This window comes from Anolis carolinensis, chromosome 2 (genome assembly GCF_035594765.1).
Source record: "Anolis carolinensis isolate JA03-04 chromosome 2, rAnoCar3.1.pri, whole genome shotgun sequence".
Lineage (NCBI taxonomy): Eukaryota > Metazoa > Chordata > Lepidosauria > Squamata > Dactyloidae > Anolis > Anolis carolinensis.
The window spans coordinates 72960291-72979026 of record NC_085842.1 but is presented as its reverse complement, the minus strand read 5'-3'; the positions used below and the strand labels follow the sequence as shown (position 1 = coordinate 72979026).

At 41.0% G+C, this 18736-nt stretch overlaps 1 protein-coding gene across 1 annotated transcript in view; it reads right to left on the bottom strand.

The window, feature by feature from the left end:
- Positions 1–18736, bottom strand: part of nup210 (nucleoporin 210) — a 123258-nt gene that overhangs the window by 4275 nt on the left and 100247 nt on the right. Inside the window, exons 32-39 of the mRNA XM_062969969.1 lie at positions 14061–14278; positions 12312–12448; positions 11642–11765; positions 8555–8701; positions 4608–4858; positions 2155–2371; positions 1557–1652; positions 1368–1448 (exon numbers count right to left, since the gene is read on the bottom strand). Of these exons, the coding sequence (XP_062826039.1) occupies positions 1368–1448; positions 1557–1652; positions 2155–2371; positions 4608–4858; positions 8555–8701; positions 11642–11765; positions 12312–12448; positions 14061–14278 (1271 nt within the window). The remainder of the gene's footprint in view (positions 1–1367; positions 1449–1556; positions 1653–2154; positions 2372–4607; positions 4859–8554; positions 8702–11641; positions 11766–12311; positions 12449–14060; positions 14279–18736) is intronic.

The window sequence follows — 18736 nt, the reverse complement described above, 5'->3', positions numbered from 1 at the left end:
TTTAGGAAACAGAAAATGCTCCAAGAATGGTAAAACGAAAAAGCAGGACACATGTACACGTGCTTACATGAAAGCAGAAAGTTAAGCCATTAAAGCTGAGGTGGGAATTCTGCAGCCCTCCAGATATTTTGGTGCACTGCAACTGCTAGCAGTCAGCACAGGCAATGGCAAGTTCTTGGAGATACAGTTCAACAACATGGTCATGATCACAAAACCCCCACTACTGGTCTAAAAGGGATTATTAAAGTTTTCAACTGGATCTAATCTGAGCTACGTGTAGCCAACCTAGTAACTAATTTTTACCTTGAAATGCAATGACAATGAACCAAAGTAAATCATGGCTGATCCAATCCTTTCCCATCCTGGGGTTATTTTCTAATGTTACAATTCACATACTGCAACAGAGTACAGATCTCTGTTCACCCCAAAGAAGCCCAAGAGAAAGGCAGGCAATGGGAATAGGGAAGAAACAGCATTAAACAGCTGTGTGCTTCAATGGAACTGATAGGATTTTTTAAAAATTGTATCTTAGGAATGTTAATTTGAATACAATTCACAGTCATGATTTACGCATGCACTCTGAGATATCAGAAAATTGTGGATTTGTTTTTAAATATCAATATTATTCAGTGACTCACCAATCAAGGGGGTGGAAATTACAATGAACTATTTCTTTTAGAAAATTGCACATATTAATCATCTTGTTTCTATGCATTGTTAAAGAAAGGGCTCAACATGTGCTTATTCACTTAATATGAATCTTACATGAAAGCTGTATGATCAACACAAAGAGAGGATTTGGTTTACTTATCCAACTCTCATTGTATTCTTTCCTCAACATGGACTGATAATGGCAGTTATCTACAATGAAACCAGAGGAGCTAAATGTAACAAGGCAGTACATAGGGAGAAAGTGGGCAATACTGGTAGACTTAATGTCCAAATTAGTAGGTTTACCCCCCCCCCCCCACACACACACACACAAATGTGATGGAAAACTGTGCTGCCAAATTTTGGTGGCAAATGAAGGCAAGCCATTCTAATCCAAGTAAAATTTTGTTTGCTTTAAATGACTGATAGTGGTTCACATCCAGGCTTCAAGGAACTATACTTAAATGAGTATTTTTTTACTTATAAATGGCAACATGATTTGCACTGTATATTGATGGTGTGGATACAAAACTGTTTGGGGGTTACAATGTAGGCTGTGAACAATCCACTGCAGAAATGAATGACATAATACTATGTGTCCTACAAAAGTCCAATGGTTCTACTTAACTCAGGGTATTATCTCTGAATGAGAAACACACAATATCATTCAGTTACAAAAGGTTAAAAGTTTTTTTAACTGATTAACATCTGCTTACGTTGTCTGTGCTGAGGACTTGTCCTTGGGATGAAAGCTGGATGAACTTGCTGTTCTTTTGGTGAGAATACAGCGTAATGCACTGAAAGACATTATAGAACAAGTGACAGCATCAAAGTTCATTAAAACAACAGCTAAACATTTTGAAAAATCTATGGAGAAATAATTCTCAATCATTTGAACCTCTTACCTATTATCATAACAGCCATCCCTGCTAACAGGGCAAAACAAGTGAAAAACATGGCTTGATAAGAGTCAAGGAAATGTTGTAATAAACCTGGTCCATCTGAGAAAATGAAGAAGTAAAATAATGTCATCAATTATAGCAACATACTTTAAATTCATAATTAAATGAAATGTAAGTAGAAAATTTCCTTCAATTTTGTACTGTTTGCTGGGAATATTTATGTAAGCCTCTATTTGCATGTGGTGGGTGTGTTAACCATTGAGTTGACTGTTGACTTATAGAGACTCCATAAATTTCATAGTTTTCTTAGATAGGGAATTCAAGGAAAGCCACTACTCCCTCTGAAACATAAGTCTTGGGGTTTTCTTTGTGTCCCGCATCTAAGTAACCCACCATGCCTGTTTCTGCTTAGCAATCCAACATGTTTTAAAACTGCATAGAGCATGTTATCATGGTAGAAATTTTCCAAACTATATTTAGAAGAGCTGCACTACTAGAATGTGAACGCTATCCTAAAGATGCCAAAATCTGAAATAATCGTATAATATTATTAACAAAAGGAATCATATTTAATAAAGGGCACAGAGAAAGAGAAACTTACGTCTCACAGATGGAGTTCTGTCAGACACATGAATAATTGTCACTGGAATAGTGATAGACTGGTCAATAATTGTACTGGATATTATGAGCATAGTAGATAAGGGCCCTCTGCTTGTGAGTCTGGGGTCTGACAAGGCAACAGTGTATGTTACATAACTGGGCAGCCCATAGGATTTGTCCTTCTCAAAAGCTATTACCACTGGTGAGCCGGCTTTTACCTGTAAAACAAAGTATGTATCTGAATTATGTAGCAAAAACATTGAATAGGTTTTTTGTTCTAACATAGACAACAAAGGCAGATAAAAATGGGACTAAAGGCTTCATTCCCCCTCTGGTCATTGTGAACTTCACAAGTCCCTGCCTGACACTGGATAGAATAATCAAAACAGATATATCTAAATGCTTCAATGCAATTTTTCCTTTTTCCTGTGATGCCAGATCTTCCTAATAAGAGAGCTGATTCACATAGATATTCAACAGCTTCTTGATGGCTACTCCTTCAATACAACCTAATTATCTGTTATAGGGCAGTACACTGTCCCCCCGATTTAGTTCAGAGTCCAATTTGGTTATTCATACTTGAGCCTGACTTCATCTAGACCTAAGTGGTTCCAATCTAGACTATGAATCCAAATAGAGTTCCAGGAAACCAGATTGTGAGTTCTTCCCCACTAATTTCCACCACTTTGGTATTTATGTTGGAAACAAACATTTTAGCTTTTTCCCTGGACAATGTCATTCCATGCTAGAAACAAAGGAGATCAATCTGATTTGAGACAGACCTGGTACAAATTGGTTTGTATCAGCCTAATTTACTTTCTGATTTGGCCTAATTGGTTTCATAGTACTATAGTGAATATAATGTATGATTATATTTTCTCTTTCTCTCCATTCCCTTTTTTTCACAGCATTATTATTGTTGCACCCCTAGGCTGCCACACTGGAGCCCCAGAATATAAGCAAGCAAGCTGTTTATTGAAGATTATATGTAAGCAACAGCACATTAAAGTTCACAGTCAATAAAATGGGTTTAAATCCACAAGAACTTGATTAACGTGAAGCAAAAGTCTATAAATATAACTCAAAGAACATAGTCCAAACTGGATATCAAAGTAATTCCCACGAAAGATATCACTAATAGTCCAAACAAGAGTTTCAAGGATTAATCCAAGGCATGAATCAAACTGGAAACACAGGAAAATACACTGGAATGCAGGAAAAAGACTCCAAATTTAGTCCAAGGTACAGAGTCCAAGCTGGATCACACAACAAGGGTCTTGGCTGGAACACAAATCCAAACTGCAAAATCAACTGGAAACACCGGAACAAGCAAGGCTGGAACTTGAAACAAGATACAAGGCCACGGACATACACACGAAGCAAAGATCTCCTTCTTGAATTAGCAACATTACCACCTCTGGCTGTGTCAGAGAAAGCAAGGCTTCTTATGGGAAATTCAAGGTCCCATACTGTGAGAAGGTTGCTCATTATTTCGTTTCAAAGCAGATGCCTACTCCTCCTGATACACACCTTTTCTTTTCTCAACTGAGTTATTGCTCTCCTCCTGTCAAGCTCATTATCCCTCTCCACTTTATCAATTTCTACATCCAAACTAGAATGTCCATCTGACACCTGGAGATCCAACCTTGACTGTTGTGAGGAATGTGGTTCAAACTGCCTGCTTGCAACCATTCTGTCTCTGGTCCCAGAATCCACTGGGACAAACTCTGGCTGCATCTCAGGTCCAAACCCAGAGTCCTCTGGCACGGCAGGTCCAGGGACAATTACAGGCTGAATGGGGCCAACCTTAGGCTCACCTGACAGCTCAGATGGAGGCTGGGCTACAACAATTATCATACCTCTGCTTTGTCCCAACCTGCTGAAAATATTCACATTTCTCTGTTACTCTGCAGCTCATATTGCTCAGCTAAGATGGTTATGATAATTTCTGCCAGGCACATGAAACTGAATAGAAATCTGAGAAAGTTTGAGTGTATGTTCTATATTCACAGGAACATTTAAAGAGATTTTTACAAGAATAAATTAATTTCACTTTTAGATTTCTAATTATAACTAACGGAAAACACATTTGTGGTAGGTGGCCAAAAATCATCCAATAACATGAAATCAAAATAGCAAGTTTGTGAGATATGTATGTAGATAAAAGCCCGAATCCATCCAACTTAATGGCTGTTTTGACCTTATTTCAGTGGCCTCTCTAGTGAATAGAATACATCTCAAAGTACTTGCCAATTTACTTTAAACTTTATGCACAAAGACTGACAATATGACTAAGATAATGTTTTTGTACTTTTGTACACGTTTCTGCTTTTGGTAGAAATCCAGTTCGTTTTGATTTTCTCTTGTCTTAGCTCATATTTTCATATTGATTAAACTAGTAAGTATCAATGTTTTCTAGTGACATGTGAAGAGTAAATACTTGTTATTACTCACTTCAAGATTTTCAAGTACTTCAATGGCTCCAAAGATCTTCACATCAGAACTTGTGTGATGATTACTTAGGATAATTTCAGTCTGATTAGCAAAAAACCCTGGATTAAATGGCACTTTGGCACCAATCTGCTCCATGGAAGAATGATTGTCCTGGAATGAAGCTGAAACGATGATAGCAGTTTTGCTCATGCTGAGTTGCTTTAGTTGTTTGTCGCTAAGTCTCTGCACCATGATAGAACAAGTGTAGTGTCCTAAAAAAAGAGCCAAATTGAATGGTTATATCATCTTTCCACCTATTGTGTCTGTATTACATGCATGTTAAATGTTCTGTACTCTAATCTGAGCATGGTTTTTCAGAAATGGATCCTATTAATGCCTATTAATGTAACAAAATGTCTAGTTATAATGTAGTTTTAAATATGTTTGTTGATGTAGGGACTTGACCTACCTTATAGAGCTGGTGTGTGAGCAGCCATTTTGTGGTTCTCAGGGAGCAGCAGCACCATTAGAGGAGCTATTTTGCATAGGAGCAACCTGATTGGTCGCATGCAAATGAGCGGGTGCCAAGATTTGAAAAATGAGGGAGTCCAGGATGGCAGTTGAAGAAAAAAAGAAAAACCCAACTGAACATTCTATGGGAGTTGAAGTCAGTAAGTGAGGGAGTTAGCTGAAGAGTCATGATGGTTTGTTAGTAAGTAAGAGTCAGGGAGGACGTTAATGAAAGGTGGTTAGAGAAGTAGTCAGAAGAATAAGTTAAAGATAATCAAAAATCTGTATTTACGTGGTAATATCGCATTCCTTTCTATGAAAGAAAAGATTGGAGTAGAGTTGTAATGAAACGTTGTTTCTTAACTGCTAAGCATTTATACCTTTGTAACCATTACGCTTCTGCCACAAGAATGCTATAAATAAACTAAGTTACTGTTACTCTTTAAAATAAAGACTCTTTCTCACTATCCTGAATATAATTCAAGAAGTCACAACAGGTGGAAGAAGGATTAAACAGTCATTTACTTCTTTGGTGGTATATTTGTATAAGCAGATAACTTGACCTCTTCCTGACTGTTTTACATTTTTGATGACATAAATTAGTAAAGGGACTCTTCTACTACGCAACAAGTTGGAAGTTCCTCACATATTTGAATGCTGGCAGTGGAGGGATAGCCAACAAAAGACTCCCTTGCCTGAAGGTTTCTGCAAGCATCACTTAGGAGTGGGCGTGCGTCCCAGCCACCAGAAGAGCCTCAGTGTCAAAATCTTATTTAGAACTACAAGATGTTGTATGGAACAATGCTTTACTACTTAAATGTGGTGGTGTATGAACTATTGTTGATCTCCAAGCCATTGGCAGTCAAACTCTGAAACATTTTCAAGAAAGAAAAGTTGTAGCTAACAGATACAAGCATGGTACTGATCTTGGGCACATTGAGGGGAACAGGACTCTGACCTCCCATAGGATTTCTTTGCATTGCTTAAACTACCTCAAAGGAATTTTGCTAGATAGATTTAACCTTTTCACTGTTTTTGTAGCACTGAGATATCAAATGTGCCAGCTCCTGTTGAGCTGTCTTTATTTAACATAGTAATTCAAGTCCTCATAAAGCCTATGCCTGTATCATTACATTATTATTACTTACCATTCTGGATTAACATTTTTGTTTTCTCAGCTCATTACTCATGTAACAGACTAAATAATATCATCATGGACTTGGAAGATGAAACCCATTTTTCACTTATATTTCATGATCATAAAACAAACAAATTAAACCCCCTTTCAGCTATAGTTAGCTACCATGGCTACATCCTATGGAATTCTGGAATTTGTAATCTAGATTTATCTGGCTCAAAATTCTAAATAATGCTCCCTAAACTGCAAAACTCAGGATTCCGTAGGATGTTGCTAGGGCAGTTTACATGGCATCAGAGTGGTATTAATGTGCAAAATGAAAGAGCCCAGAACATACTTAATTATAAGTAAGAACAAGTAATGAAATATGATCAGTTTAAATGTAAAACTTAATTTGCAATGTTTCTGTGTTTTATATATGGAAATGGTTACGTTCAGTGCTGAGTGTTTTAATTTGTATAGCACAAACAAATTGCTAATAAAATAGGAATTGTATTGTTGAAAGTTTTCATGGCCGGAATCACTGGGTTGCTGTGAGGGTTTCAGGCTGTATGGCCATGTTCCAGAAGCTTTCTCTCCTGACATTTCACCCACATATGTGGCAGGCATCCTCAGAGGTTGTGAGGAATGTTGGAAACTAGGCAAGGGAAGTTAGGAATTGTCTTATGAACTTTGAGAATACTGAAATATTCATTTTGGGGGGATTTGGACTGGCTGCTGCTTGCCTCATTTTAAAAACATATCCTTTCCTTGTTGGATTTCCTTTCCCTTCTCCATTTATCTCACTGGCTCAATTGCCTGCCTGCTGCCTCTGTCTTGGTTCTCCATTTCCTTTGGTTTTATTTTACATTTTTGAAAGCAAATACATTTTTTGAGTTTGTAATCCCCAACCCTTGAGTACACTGTGCTGTGCTCTGCTTTGCCTTGCTGTGGCACAGTGATTTCTGCCTGGCTGGCTGCAGAGAGCTTGCTCTTCCCTTATTTTAAACAATATCAGGAAAGGGGCTGGGATTTTTCAAGTGGGTTTGGCTGGGGACCGTGAGTGTGTGTGTGTGTGTGGGGGGGGGGGTGTTTCTTTATTCTTGGTTTTATACCCCTTTCTTCCTCAGAAAAGTAGGAAGGAATGTTTTTGATCAGAGACTGGCAATCTTGATCAAGCAGACTTTCAACTATGTTGTGTGGGGAATGGTGACATTATCCTTGGGAACAGTAGTTTATCAAGGACCAGAGTGAACAGACAAAAGGCTAAAAAGAGGGTTGGACAAACACAACAAGTACCAAGCAGCGAGAGGACAATAATCTCAAATAAACAGCTAAGGGGAATGTCCCATGGGCTTAGATGTCTTTACACTAATGCCCAGAGCATGGGAAATAAACAAGATGATCTGGAACGCCTAGCCCAACAAAACAGTTATGATGTAATAGACATAACTGAAACCTGGTGGGATGTGTCCTATGATTGGAATGGAGCAATGGAGGGATAAAACCGATTTCAGAGAAAGAGACCAAATAGGAGACGGGTCGAGTAGCATTATATGTCAAAAATATTTACACCTGTGAAGAGATGCAAAACCTCAATCCTGGAAACCAGGTTGAAAGCATCTGGGTAAGAAAAACATCTCAGTCCAAAAGCAGATGGGGGCCAAAAATCTTACTTTGCCCTAACGTGATTAGCAGAATGTATACAGAACAAATGGAGGGAAGTCTCAGTGGTAAGATGGGTGAGAAGTAGCATGAACTCAGCCTCACCATATCTATCTGTTAGGTATAAGCTTACTCAGTTCAGGAAACAAAATACTTGTGAGTTAGAAATATACCACAAATGTTGTCAGAACTGGCAAGTAGTATATGCAATACATATTTATAGACAGCACCATTCAAATTTTATGCAGGCTTTTCCCCCATTGGTCTCTCAGCTAACCCCACCCCTCTCTATGAGAATAGCCTTGGGACTGCTATAGTTTTCCACATGTGCCAAAAATAAAGGTAAGCATTCCTAACTAATGAGAACTCAACATGCAAGCTTCTACTTAAGCAAATTGTATCAGCATGCTGAAAGCATAACAATACCCAACATTCAGTATACATGTAGATAGCATTAAAAGCAGATAAAAATAAAAAGTGTACATGCAATATAGTATGAGTGTGCCTCAAATGAAGATTACATGATTTGAGGTCCTGACATCACCAGTATCTTGCAGGAGAATGTGTGTATATATATGCAGCATTAAACTTCCTCCCCTTCCTGCCTGAAAACTGTGCCCATTAGCTTGAACTGAAAGATGAGCACCCTTAACACATTGTGGTGTTTCTATCTTACCTGAAGCTATATCAAACCCAGGTTCTGCAGTAAAAACCTCAGAGGCTGGCAAATCAAATATATCATTGTTGAAATTAACTTGGCAACTGATAATAGACTGAGGCTTCATTTCTTCAATTACTTCAGTTTGAGCAGGGGAACATTCTCCTAAGGAAAATTGAGTAAAATAAATGAAATATTACAAAACACAAACACCAGCCTGATAAAGCACTATGGTAAGAAACGCTGCATAAAACGGTAGTTTTCTTTTGATTTTAAGCATATAAAAACAAGAGCTGTTGATTTGAGCATGAGGACTTACACAGCTGATTTCTTTCAACTGCTGAAGTAAGAGTCAAAACTACAACAATCATTACTGAGAATGAATACGGTATATTGTTGGGTGAGAGGTCATATTAAACTGCATGAGATTTCACTTCATTTAAACTTTGGATCAAGGCCTTGCAGCCTACTAAGGCTGGCATACTCTGGAAGTCTCACTAATGTGTTTTCCAGAGATAGTCAAGAAGATAAATTGTGTCATTTATTACTGAATTGAAATGGGGCATTAGTTCCCTTGGAAATATTTTCAATACATCAGAAACTGCTGAGTGCTCTGAACTGCCTTGTTAAAATACACTTACTTATAAATCTTTTAAAAAATTTCCTACCACAAAAACTATTATGGATGCCACAATAAAACACACATTTTCAAACAACAACTTGAGGGACCACCCCACCCCACCACCAGAAAAAAAAGAGAAAAAAGGATATGTTAAGTGGTCACAAGTTTGGCCAGTTGAAAACGTTGACCTAGAGATAAAAGCTGTCTCGATATATTAAAAAAGAATGAGTGGTTCTTTTCCTCTCGCTCTACTGAACATTTAAAGCTGCCATTAAATGAGGATATCTATGGAAAAAAGGATATAAAAATACAAAGAATTCTAACTTAATCATAATCTTTCCTTAGGTCATAGAATCATAGAATCATAGAATAGTAGAGTTGGAAGAAACCTCATGGGCCATCCAGTCCAACCCCCTGCCAAGAAGCAGGGAATCGCATTCAAAGCACCCCCGACAGATGGCCATCCAGCCTCTGCTTAAAAGCCTCCAAGGAAGGAGCCTCCACCACAGCCCGGGGGAGAGAGTTCCACTGCCGAACAGTCCTCACAGTGAGGAAATTCTTCCTGATGTTCAGGTGGAATCTCCTTTCCTGTAGTTTGAAGCCATTGTTCCGTGTCCTAGTCTGCAGGGCAGCAGAAAACAAGCTTGCTCCCTCCTCCCTATGACTTCCCCTCACATATTTGTACATGGCTATCATGTCTCCTCTCAGCCTTCTCTTCTGCAGGCTAAACATGCCAAGCTCTTTAAGCCGCTCCTCATAGGGCTTGTTCTCCAGACCCTTAATCATTTTAGTCACCCTCCTCTGGACGCTTTCCAGCTTGTCAACATCTCCCTTCAACTGTGGTGCCCAGAATTGGACACAGTATTCCAGGTGTGGTCTGACCAAGGCAGAATAGAGGGGTAGCATGACTTCCCTGGATCTAGACGCTATACCCCTATTTATGCAGGCCAGAATCCCGTTGGCTTTTTTAGCTGCTGCATCACATTGTTGGCTTATGTTTAACTTGTTGTCCACGAGGACTCCAAGGTCTTTTTCGCACACACTGCTGTCAAGCCAGACGTCCCCCATTCTGTATCTTTGATTTCCATTTTTTCTGCCGAAATGGAAGTATCCTGCATTTGTCCCTGTTGAACTTCATTTTGTTAGTTTCGGCCCATCTCTCTAGTCTGTCAAGATCGTTTTGAATTCTGCTCCTGTCTTCTGGAGTGTTAGCTATCCCTCCCAGTTTTGTGTCGTCTGCAAACTTGATGATCGTGCCTTCTAACCCTTCGTCTAAGTCGTTAATAAAGATGTTGAACAGAACTGGGCCCAGGACGGAGCCCTGCGGCACTCCACTTGTCACTTCTTTCCATGATGAAGACGACGCATTGGTGAGTACCCTTTGGGTTCGTTCGCTTAGCCAATTACAGATCCACCTAACCGTAGTTTTGTCTAGCCCACATTTTACTAGTTTATTTGCCAGAAGGTCGTGGGGGACTTTGTCGAAGGCCTTACTGAAATCCAGGTAGGCTACATCCACAGCATTCCCTGTATCGACCCAACTCGTAACTCTATCGAAAAAAGAGATCAGATTAGTCTGGCATGACTTGTTTTTGGTAAATCTGTGTTGACTATTAGCAATGACCGCATTTGTTTCTAAGTGTTCGCAGACCACTTCCTTGATGATCTTTTCCAGAATCTTGCCTGGTATCGATGTGAGGCTGACTGGACGGTAATTGTTTGGGTCATTCTTTTTTCCCTTCTTGAAGATAGGGACCACATTCGCCCTCCTCCAATCTGCTGGGACTTCTCCCGTTCTCCAAGAACTCTCGAAGATAATTGCTAGTGGTTCTGAAATAACTTCCGCTAATTCCTTCAGGACTCTTGGATGTAGCTGATCTGGCCCTGGGGACTTGAATTCGTTTAGAGAGGCCAGGTGTTCCTGGACAACTTGTTTCCCTATTTGGGGTTGGATTTCCCCCAATCCTTCGTCCATTCCATGTTGCTGAGGTTGAAGATGGCTTTCTTTTTGTGAGAAGACCGAGGCAAAGAAGGCATTGAGCAGTTCTGCCTTTTCCCTGGTGGGCAAAATGAGCCCTGAGGCCAAATGCAATCCCAAACCATCTCAAAACCTCTCCTTGGATTGCCTTATTTTTGGCAAAGGTATATGTCTATAAAAGTAGAATAGGTGGGGATGATGGGATCCATGGAATACATGCTTCAGCTGTTACAGGAACAAAATGCTGATATTTTTCTACAAGATACACAAGTTACCTAAAGCCTACTCCATTAAACTCTTCATTGATCTAGCTAAAGAAAATTGGATATATACTAAAAATAATTCCTTGGACAACTTCCCATAGTTAAACTTAATAAGATGAAGACAGTTTTTATTGCAATATTTACACTACAATTAATGTTACATAAAAAGGTCTAGAGAAGATAATCATTTTCTGATTAGTTCATTCTTGTACAACCAAATACAAAGCAAGTAAGCTGTATACCTTTCATATTTTTACTTCTCTGTCCAATTTTAATGAAAACTTTAGAAGATGATGTGTCTTGCAAATTTGTTTTTATCCCACTCGCCTGTGTTGCTACAATCCTTTCAGGTACACTAATTGACACCTTAAAAGGAAAAGATTACAGTATCATTTATTTAAGATTGCATACATGCTTACTTGGACAAGAAACTCCTGCACACAAGACAAACTTGCATACCAGATAAGATCTATTTATAGATAATTTCAGACTAACCTTATCATATAGCTTAATTTGATTAATAAATTTAAATAAACTGCTTCATTAAGAATAGGTGAAATCAAGATACATGAAGACCTAACAGTAAGCATAAGTGTAAATGAAAAAAACCCAATTAAACCAGGTGACATGGTGCTTTTGACAATAATGATGACTGGAATCCAAAAAGTGTATGATGATAACTTCATGAAAGCACTTTCCATTTTCAGTATTCCATTTAACAATAGAATCTGGCTTGTATTTGTTTTGGTATACATGTTTGTGGAATATTAAAAAAAGATCTCAATATACCATTTAAACTTATAGAACTTTACAAAGAACACTGGGATTCCGAAGCTAGTGAGAACAATATAGAAGGAGAGTGCATGCTACCCAGTATAGCAACAGCACAAACAGATTTGAGATGTTTCTCACCTCTCTGTATGTCTTTAGTAGTCCAGGAATCTCATAATATATTGTCACAGTTCCAAAATTCCTTGCTACTGCTACTCCTGTCTTTGGATCAATCTGAAGAATGTTGTTCAAAGAAGAACTCCATATTCCTGACAAACCTGTAAAAAAGTCCATTTTAAAATGTTATATTTACTTTCTTGCATGCCTTGCATTTGTAGCTAAATTATTAGCTTTAAAAAGAAAAGAAAAGAAAAAGAAGCAGCACTATAATTATAATTGTTTCCAGGCAGAGTAAAGAAGGAGAAAATAATAAACAAACAAAGCACACAAGAGACTTCAAGCCTCCTATAGTATAACGTTTCACAGTAGCATTTGCACACTGCAAAGATAGGAGTCAAGCAGATTTTTGGGGGGAGTAGGGAAATGAGGTTTTTAACCTTGGAGGTATCATGGAAAAATTTCTTCCATCACCATCAGCCATGTTTCTGACAGGGACAGAAGACAGAAGGTCTGTCATGTTTTCTAGACTAGGTAATATAAAAGGTGGCCTCCAGTTAAGCTGTAAACTTTTTAAAGATAGCATTTTAGTCCCACATGCACACACATCCTTTCTGATATAAGGGATTATTTAGTAGAGATGTGGTTCAGGTAACTTTGCACCAGCTTTAATTGGTGCATCAGCTATGATATTTCCTGGTGAAGAATAAACTAGCTACAGTAATTCATACACTGGAAAAACCCTGATTAGACTACTGTAATGTTCTCTGTGTGGGGCTGCCCTTGAAGTGGATGTGGGAACCACAGCTATCGCAAAATGTAACAGCTTGACTACTGACCTGAATACCATATGGACATGATATAATTTCACATATAATTCCAAAATTTAGAGAACAACACTCCTAGTCTGAATTCAAAATGCTTGTGGTGACATTTAAAGTCCTAAATGGTTTGGAGCCCTACATGTGCCTGTCTAGCAACTTGGTTTGCTAGGGGCCTCTCCTCTATGTCCTGACAGTGAAGCCAATATCATATGAGAGGACATGGGAAAGAGCCTTTTCAGCTGTGGCATCTTGCTTGTGGAATGATCTCCTTTTTGAGATCCAACTGGCACCAGCCTTGGTTCCAATTAGGATGAAGTAAAAATATGACTATGTATTAAAGCCTTTGAACCTTCTGAATAGTAGAAATGCTTTACACAAGGATTTTAAACTTTCCAAATATTTTAACCTGTTTTGATCTAATATGTTCAATACATTTTAATCTACTTAATTTTTTATTGCTTAACCTGTTAGCATTGACTTTACATGTACTCCATCCCAAGATTTCTTGATACAGGGCAGGATGGAGATATTTCAATACATAATACATAAATATTAAGGGCTAAATCACATATTCTACATTGTGACCTAGAGTGCATAAAGCTAGCAAGTCTCTTCTTTTTCATATGCATACAGCAAACTGCAAATATACCTAACAAACTATTTTAAAATATATAAAATATATTATTTTAACAATGAACAGAAATCACAATTTACAAGAAATGGTAGATTGTTTTGATATAATTAAATACAGAGGAGATGACTAAATCAGTTCTTCTTGTCAGCAAGAAGAGGGAGTTGACATTTGATAGTAACAACACAATGAATAATGCAGTTGGTTGTTTTGAAAATGCACCATGCATACAACAGTATAAAGTTTCCATGGTAATTTAACATTGATGGAGACTATTTTATTCAGTGTAAAGTCAATTGCCATTCAACAATGTCTTACCTTCTTGGTTTACCAGTGAGGAAGTTAAGCAAATGATATCACCTATGATAATATCTTTGAGATCTGGATAGATTGCATAGTGTACAGGAAGTGGCACATAATCTGCCATGCTGCTATGCTCAGCATCCCAAACCTTAAGCAAAGTGAGGCCAACATTCATTGTTCGTGCTGTCAAAGTGTTGTTAGAAGCTCCTTTCCCAACCTGTACAAAGTCATCTCTGTAGAAAAAAACATAACATTTCCTTTTTAAAAAGTAGTGCTTAATTTTATTACATCTCTGGATACAACACTTTATTGGCTCTCTGAATATCATGGCTCCTGAAACAGTCATACAACAACCGGTCAAAATAACCCTATATCTCACATGCGTCTAGCATTTCACAGTAAGATGTGTCAAGTCAAACTTTATAATGGTTCTTTAACACCAGTGTTCACTTTTTACACAGACTTTTTGATAAAATAGACATAGGGCCATATTTCAGTCATTTATAAATAACCATGGTCAGAGTAATTTGTATTGAATGGAGTTTATCTATACAACTATTATTTATTTATAACTAATATTTATTATGGTAACATCAAATACCTATTGTTGGACCCTCCTCTGGACTTGAATTAGCACTATAGCACTTTGGCATTGTGGTGGTCACAACCACAGTCAACATCTGTAGTGATCAAGGTGTGTTAGTAGCTAGGGTATTACTTAAGGGTCAGGGAGGGCTAATAGGAGGGTGGGAAGGGAGGGCAGTGGTTAGAGGCTATTGGGTCAGTGCAATTACTAACCACAGATAACAATACAAAGAACACTGAAGCACTTTATAGGGGTTGGGGTAAAGAAATTAACATTTTAGCACCTTACGTTGAGTACACTACTGCTTCTAATCAGAACATCAATATAACCCTCAAAGGACGTAGGAGTAGGAAGCAGTGGTAATAAGATCCTCACATGTGAAAGTAAGTCTTCCATTATGGTAGACCATGTAGGGAGAGGGTGCGTATTTAGCAGCCGGGAAGTTATCCAGGGGAGGGGGAGAAGGGCATAATTTAATTCGGCCTAGGGCGAGAAATAGAGTGGTTGTAGATTTAAAACTCCCGACATAGTAAATTTGGGTGCCCAGGTCGGCGGACCCTCCAATCTGAAGGTGGTGCTGCTGAATGTTAGGTCTGTCAACGGTAAAGCTGCAATCATCCAGGACCTCATCCTGGATGAGCAGGCAGACCTGATGTACATAACGGAGACCTGGTTGGATGAGGTTGGGGGAGCTAACCTCACCCAGCTTTGTCCACCAGGGTATACCGTGCAGCACCAACCAAGATCTGGAGGGAAGGGAGGAGGGGTTGCAGTGGTCTATAAGGAGTCTATCCCCCTGACCAGGTGCCCCATCCCGGAGTCTACCTTGTTTGAGTGTGCTCATCTGACGGTAGGGGGCTGGGACAGTTTAGGGATTCTGCAAGTGTACCAACCACCCCGCTGCACTACAGTTTCCCTGCCTGAGCTAGCCGGGGTGGTCTCGGGCCTGGCTTTGGAGTCCCAACGGCTCATTGTGCTGGGGGACTTCAATGTCCATGCTGAGGCCACTCCCTCCGGTGCAGTTCAGGATTTCATGGCCGCCATGGGGCTGTCCCAACTAGTATCTGGCCCTACCCACAGAGCAGGACACACGACTTGGTTTTCTACCAGGGATGGGAGGAAGGTGGTGGTGTGAAGGAGCTTACTATTGCTCCATTGCCATGGACTGACCATCACCTGACCAGGTTTAGATTGACTGCACCCCCAACCTTCGCAGGGGTGGAGGACCGATTAAAACGGTCCGCCCCAGGAGGCTTACGGATCCGGATGGATTCCTCATGGCTCTTGGGAAGTTTCCCGCCACCTCGGCTGGTGACCCTGTCAATGCTCTGGTCACCCTCTGGAACAAGGAGGTGGCTAGGGCAATAGACACGATCACTACAGAACGTCCCCTCTTGAGTACCCAAGCTAAACCATCTCCTTGGTTCACTGAGGAGCTGGCAGCCATGAAGTGAAAGAAGAGGGGACTAGAGTGTGTGTGGCGTTCTAAGCCGAGTGAGCCAAACCAAACACGGCTATGTTCCTGTCTTAGGGCATATGCCATGGCAATAGATGCTGTAAAGAATGTTTTCTTTGCAGCAAATAATTTGTCCGCAAAGAACTGTCCAGCGGAGCTGTTCCGAGTTGTCAGAGGTTTGTTATAACCTGTCCCCCAAGACGGGATCCCTGACAACTTGGCAGTCCGCTGTGACAAAGTCGCTTTGATCCATTCTGGCTTTGACACCATATTAACGGCAGTCTCTGAGGATGTAGCACAAGCACCTGCTTGTCCTATTTTGATGGATTCGTTTCAATTGGTTCAGCCTGAGGATGTGGAGAAGGTGCTTGGAGCGGTGAGGGCTACCACATGCATCCTAGACCCCTGCCCATCCTGGCTGGTGAGAGAAGCCAGAGGGGGATTGGCCGAGTGGGTGAAGGTGGTGGTGAATGCCTCCCTTTGGGAAGGCATATTTCCAGTGAGCCTGAAATTGGCTGTAATCAAACTGCTGTTGAAAAAGCCATCACTGGATAACTCATTAGATAACTATCGGCCTATTTCCAATCTCCCCTTTTTGGGCAAGTTCGTGGAACGTGTGGTGGCCACACAACTCCAGGCATTCTTCGTAGAAACTGATTTTCTGGATCTGGCACAGTCTGGCTTTAGGCCAGGGCATGGTACCGAGACAACCTTGGTCGCCTTAGTCGATGATCTTTGCCGGGAACTAGACAGGGGGAGTGTGTCCCTGCTGGTTCTGCTGGACCTCTCAGCGGCCTTCGATACCGTCGATCATGGTATCCTTCTGGGAAGTCTTGCCAGGATGGGGCTCGGGGGTACAGTTCTGCTGTGGCTCCGGTCCTTTCTGGAGGGTCGTTCCCAGATGGTGTCACTGGGGGACACCTGCTCGGTCCCACAACCATTGACTTGTGGGGTCCTGCAGGGTTCAGTACTGTCCCCCATGTTGTTCAACATATGCATGATTCTGCTGGGAGAGATCATCCAGAGTTTCGGGGTGCAGTGTCATCTCTACGCAGATGATGTCCAACTCTGTCACTCCTTCCCACCTGTCACTAAGGAGGCTGTTCAGGTCCTGAACTGGTGTCTGGCCACTGTGTCAGACTGGATGAGGGCAAACAGATTGAAACTGAATTCAGACAAGACAGAGGTCCTCCTCGTCAGTCGTAGGGCCGAACAGGGTATAGGGTTACAGCCTGTGTTGGACAGGGTCACACTCTCCCTAAAGACACAGGTTCGCAGTCTGGGTGTTATCCTGGACTCATCGCTGAGCCTGGAGCCCCAGGTCTCGGTGATGGCCAGGGGAGCATTCGCACAACTAAGACTTGTGGGAAGTCTGACTTGGCCACGGTGGTCCACGCTCTGGTTACATCCCGTTTGGACTACTGCAACATGCTCTACGCGGGGTTGCCTTTGAAGATGGCCTGGAAGCTCCAACTAGTACAATGGTTGGCAGCCAGATTAATAACTGGGGTGGCTTATAGGGAGCGTACCACCCCCCTACTAAGCCAGCTCTACTGGCTGCCCATATGCTACCGATAATAATAATAATAATAATAACTTTATTTTTATACCCTGCCCCATCTCCCCGAAGGGACTCGGGGCGGCTTACATGGGGCCTTGCCCAATAAAACAATCAAATATCAAAACACAGCAATAAAACAATTATCCAATAAAAACATCAATTACAGTAAAAACAATCGTTAAAATCGACATAAAACATACAATATTAACACAGGAGACTAATTCATAGAACCCAGGCAAAGTGCAGAATGTGCCGAAATGGCCCGAAATGGGGAAGGTAATTTCACAGTTGAAATGGACAAAAGTGCAATATAACATTGGCAACACCTCGAGAATGGGGCTATTATAAAATGGGCAGATAGATCAGTCCGACAACAAATTAAGTGTCAAAGGCCTTTTGAAAGAGCCAGGTTTTTAAGCTCCTACGGAAGGAGAGGAGGGTAGGGGCCTACCTGATCTCTCTAGGGAGCGAGTTCCAAAGCTGGGGCGCCACGACGGAGAAGGCCCTCTCTCTTGTCCCCACCAACCGTGACTGCGAGGGTGGTGGGAGCGAGAGAAGGGCCTCCCCCAACGAGCGAAGAGAACATGTGGGTTCGTAGGGGGAGATGCGGTCTCTAAGGTAGGTGGGTCCCAAACCGTTTAGGGCTTTGTAGGTGATAACCTGCACCTTGAATTGGGCCCGGAAAGTAAATGGCAGCCAGTGAAGCTCCTTAAACAGAGGCGTTGAATGCGCCCTGTAACTCGCTCCGGTTAGAAGCCTGGCTGCTGAACGTTGTACTAGTTGTAATTTCCGGGCCATCTTCAAAGGCAGCTCCACGTAGAGCGCATTGCAATAGTCCAGTCTAGAGGTAACTAAGGCATGGACCACCATGGTCAGATCAGACTTCTCGAGGTATGGTCGCAGCTGGCGCACAAGTTTTAATTGTGCAAAGGCCCTCCCGGGCATGGCCGACACCTGAGCCTCAAGCGTCAGCCCCGAATCCAGGAGGACCCCCAAGCTGCGGACCTGCGCCTTCAGGGGGAGTGCGACCCCGTCAAGCACAGGTTGCCACCCAATACCCCGATCAGACGTACGACTGACCTGGAGGA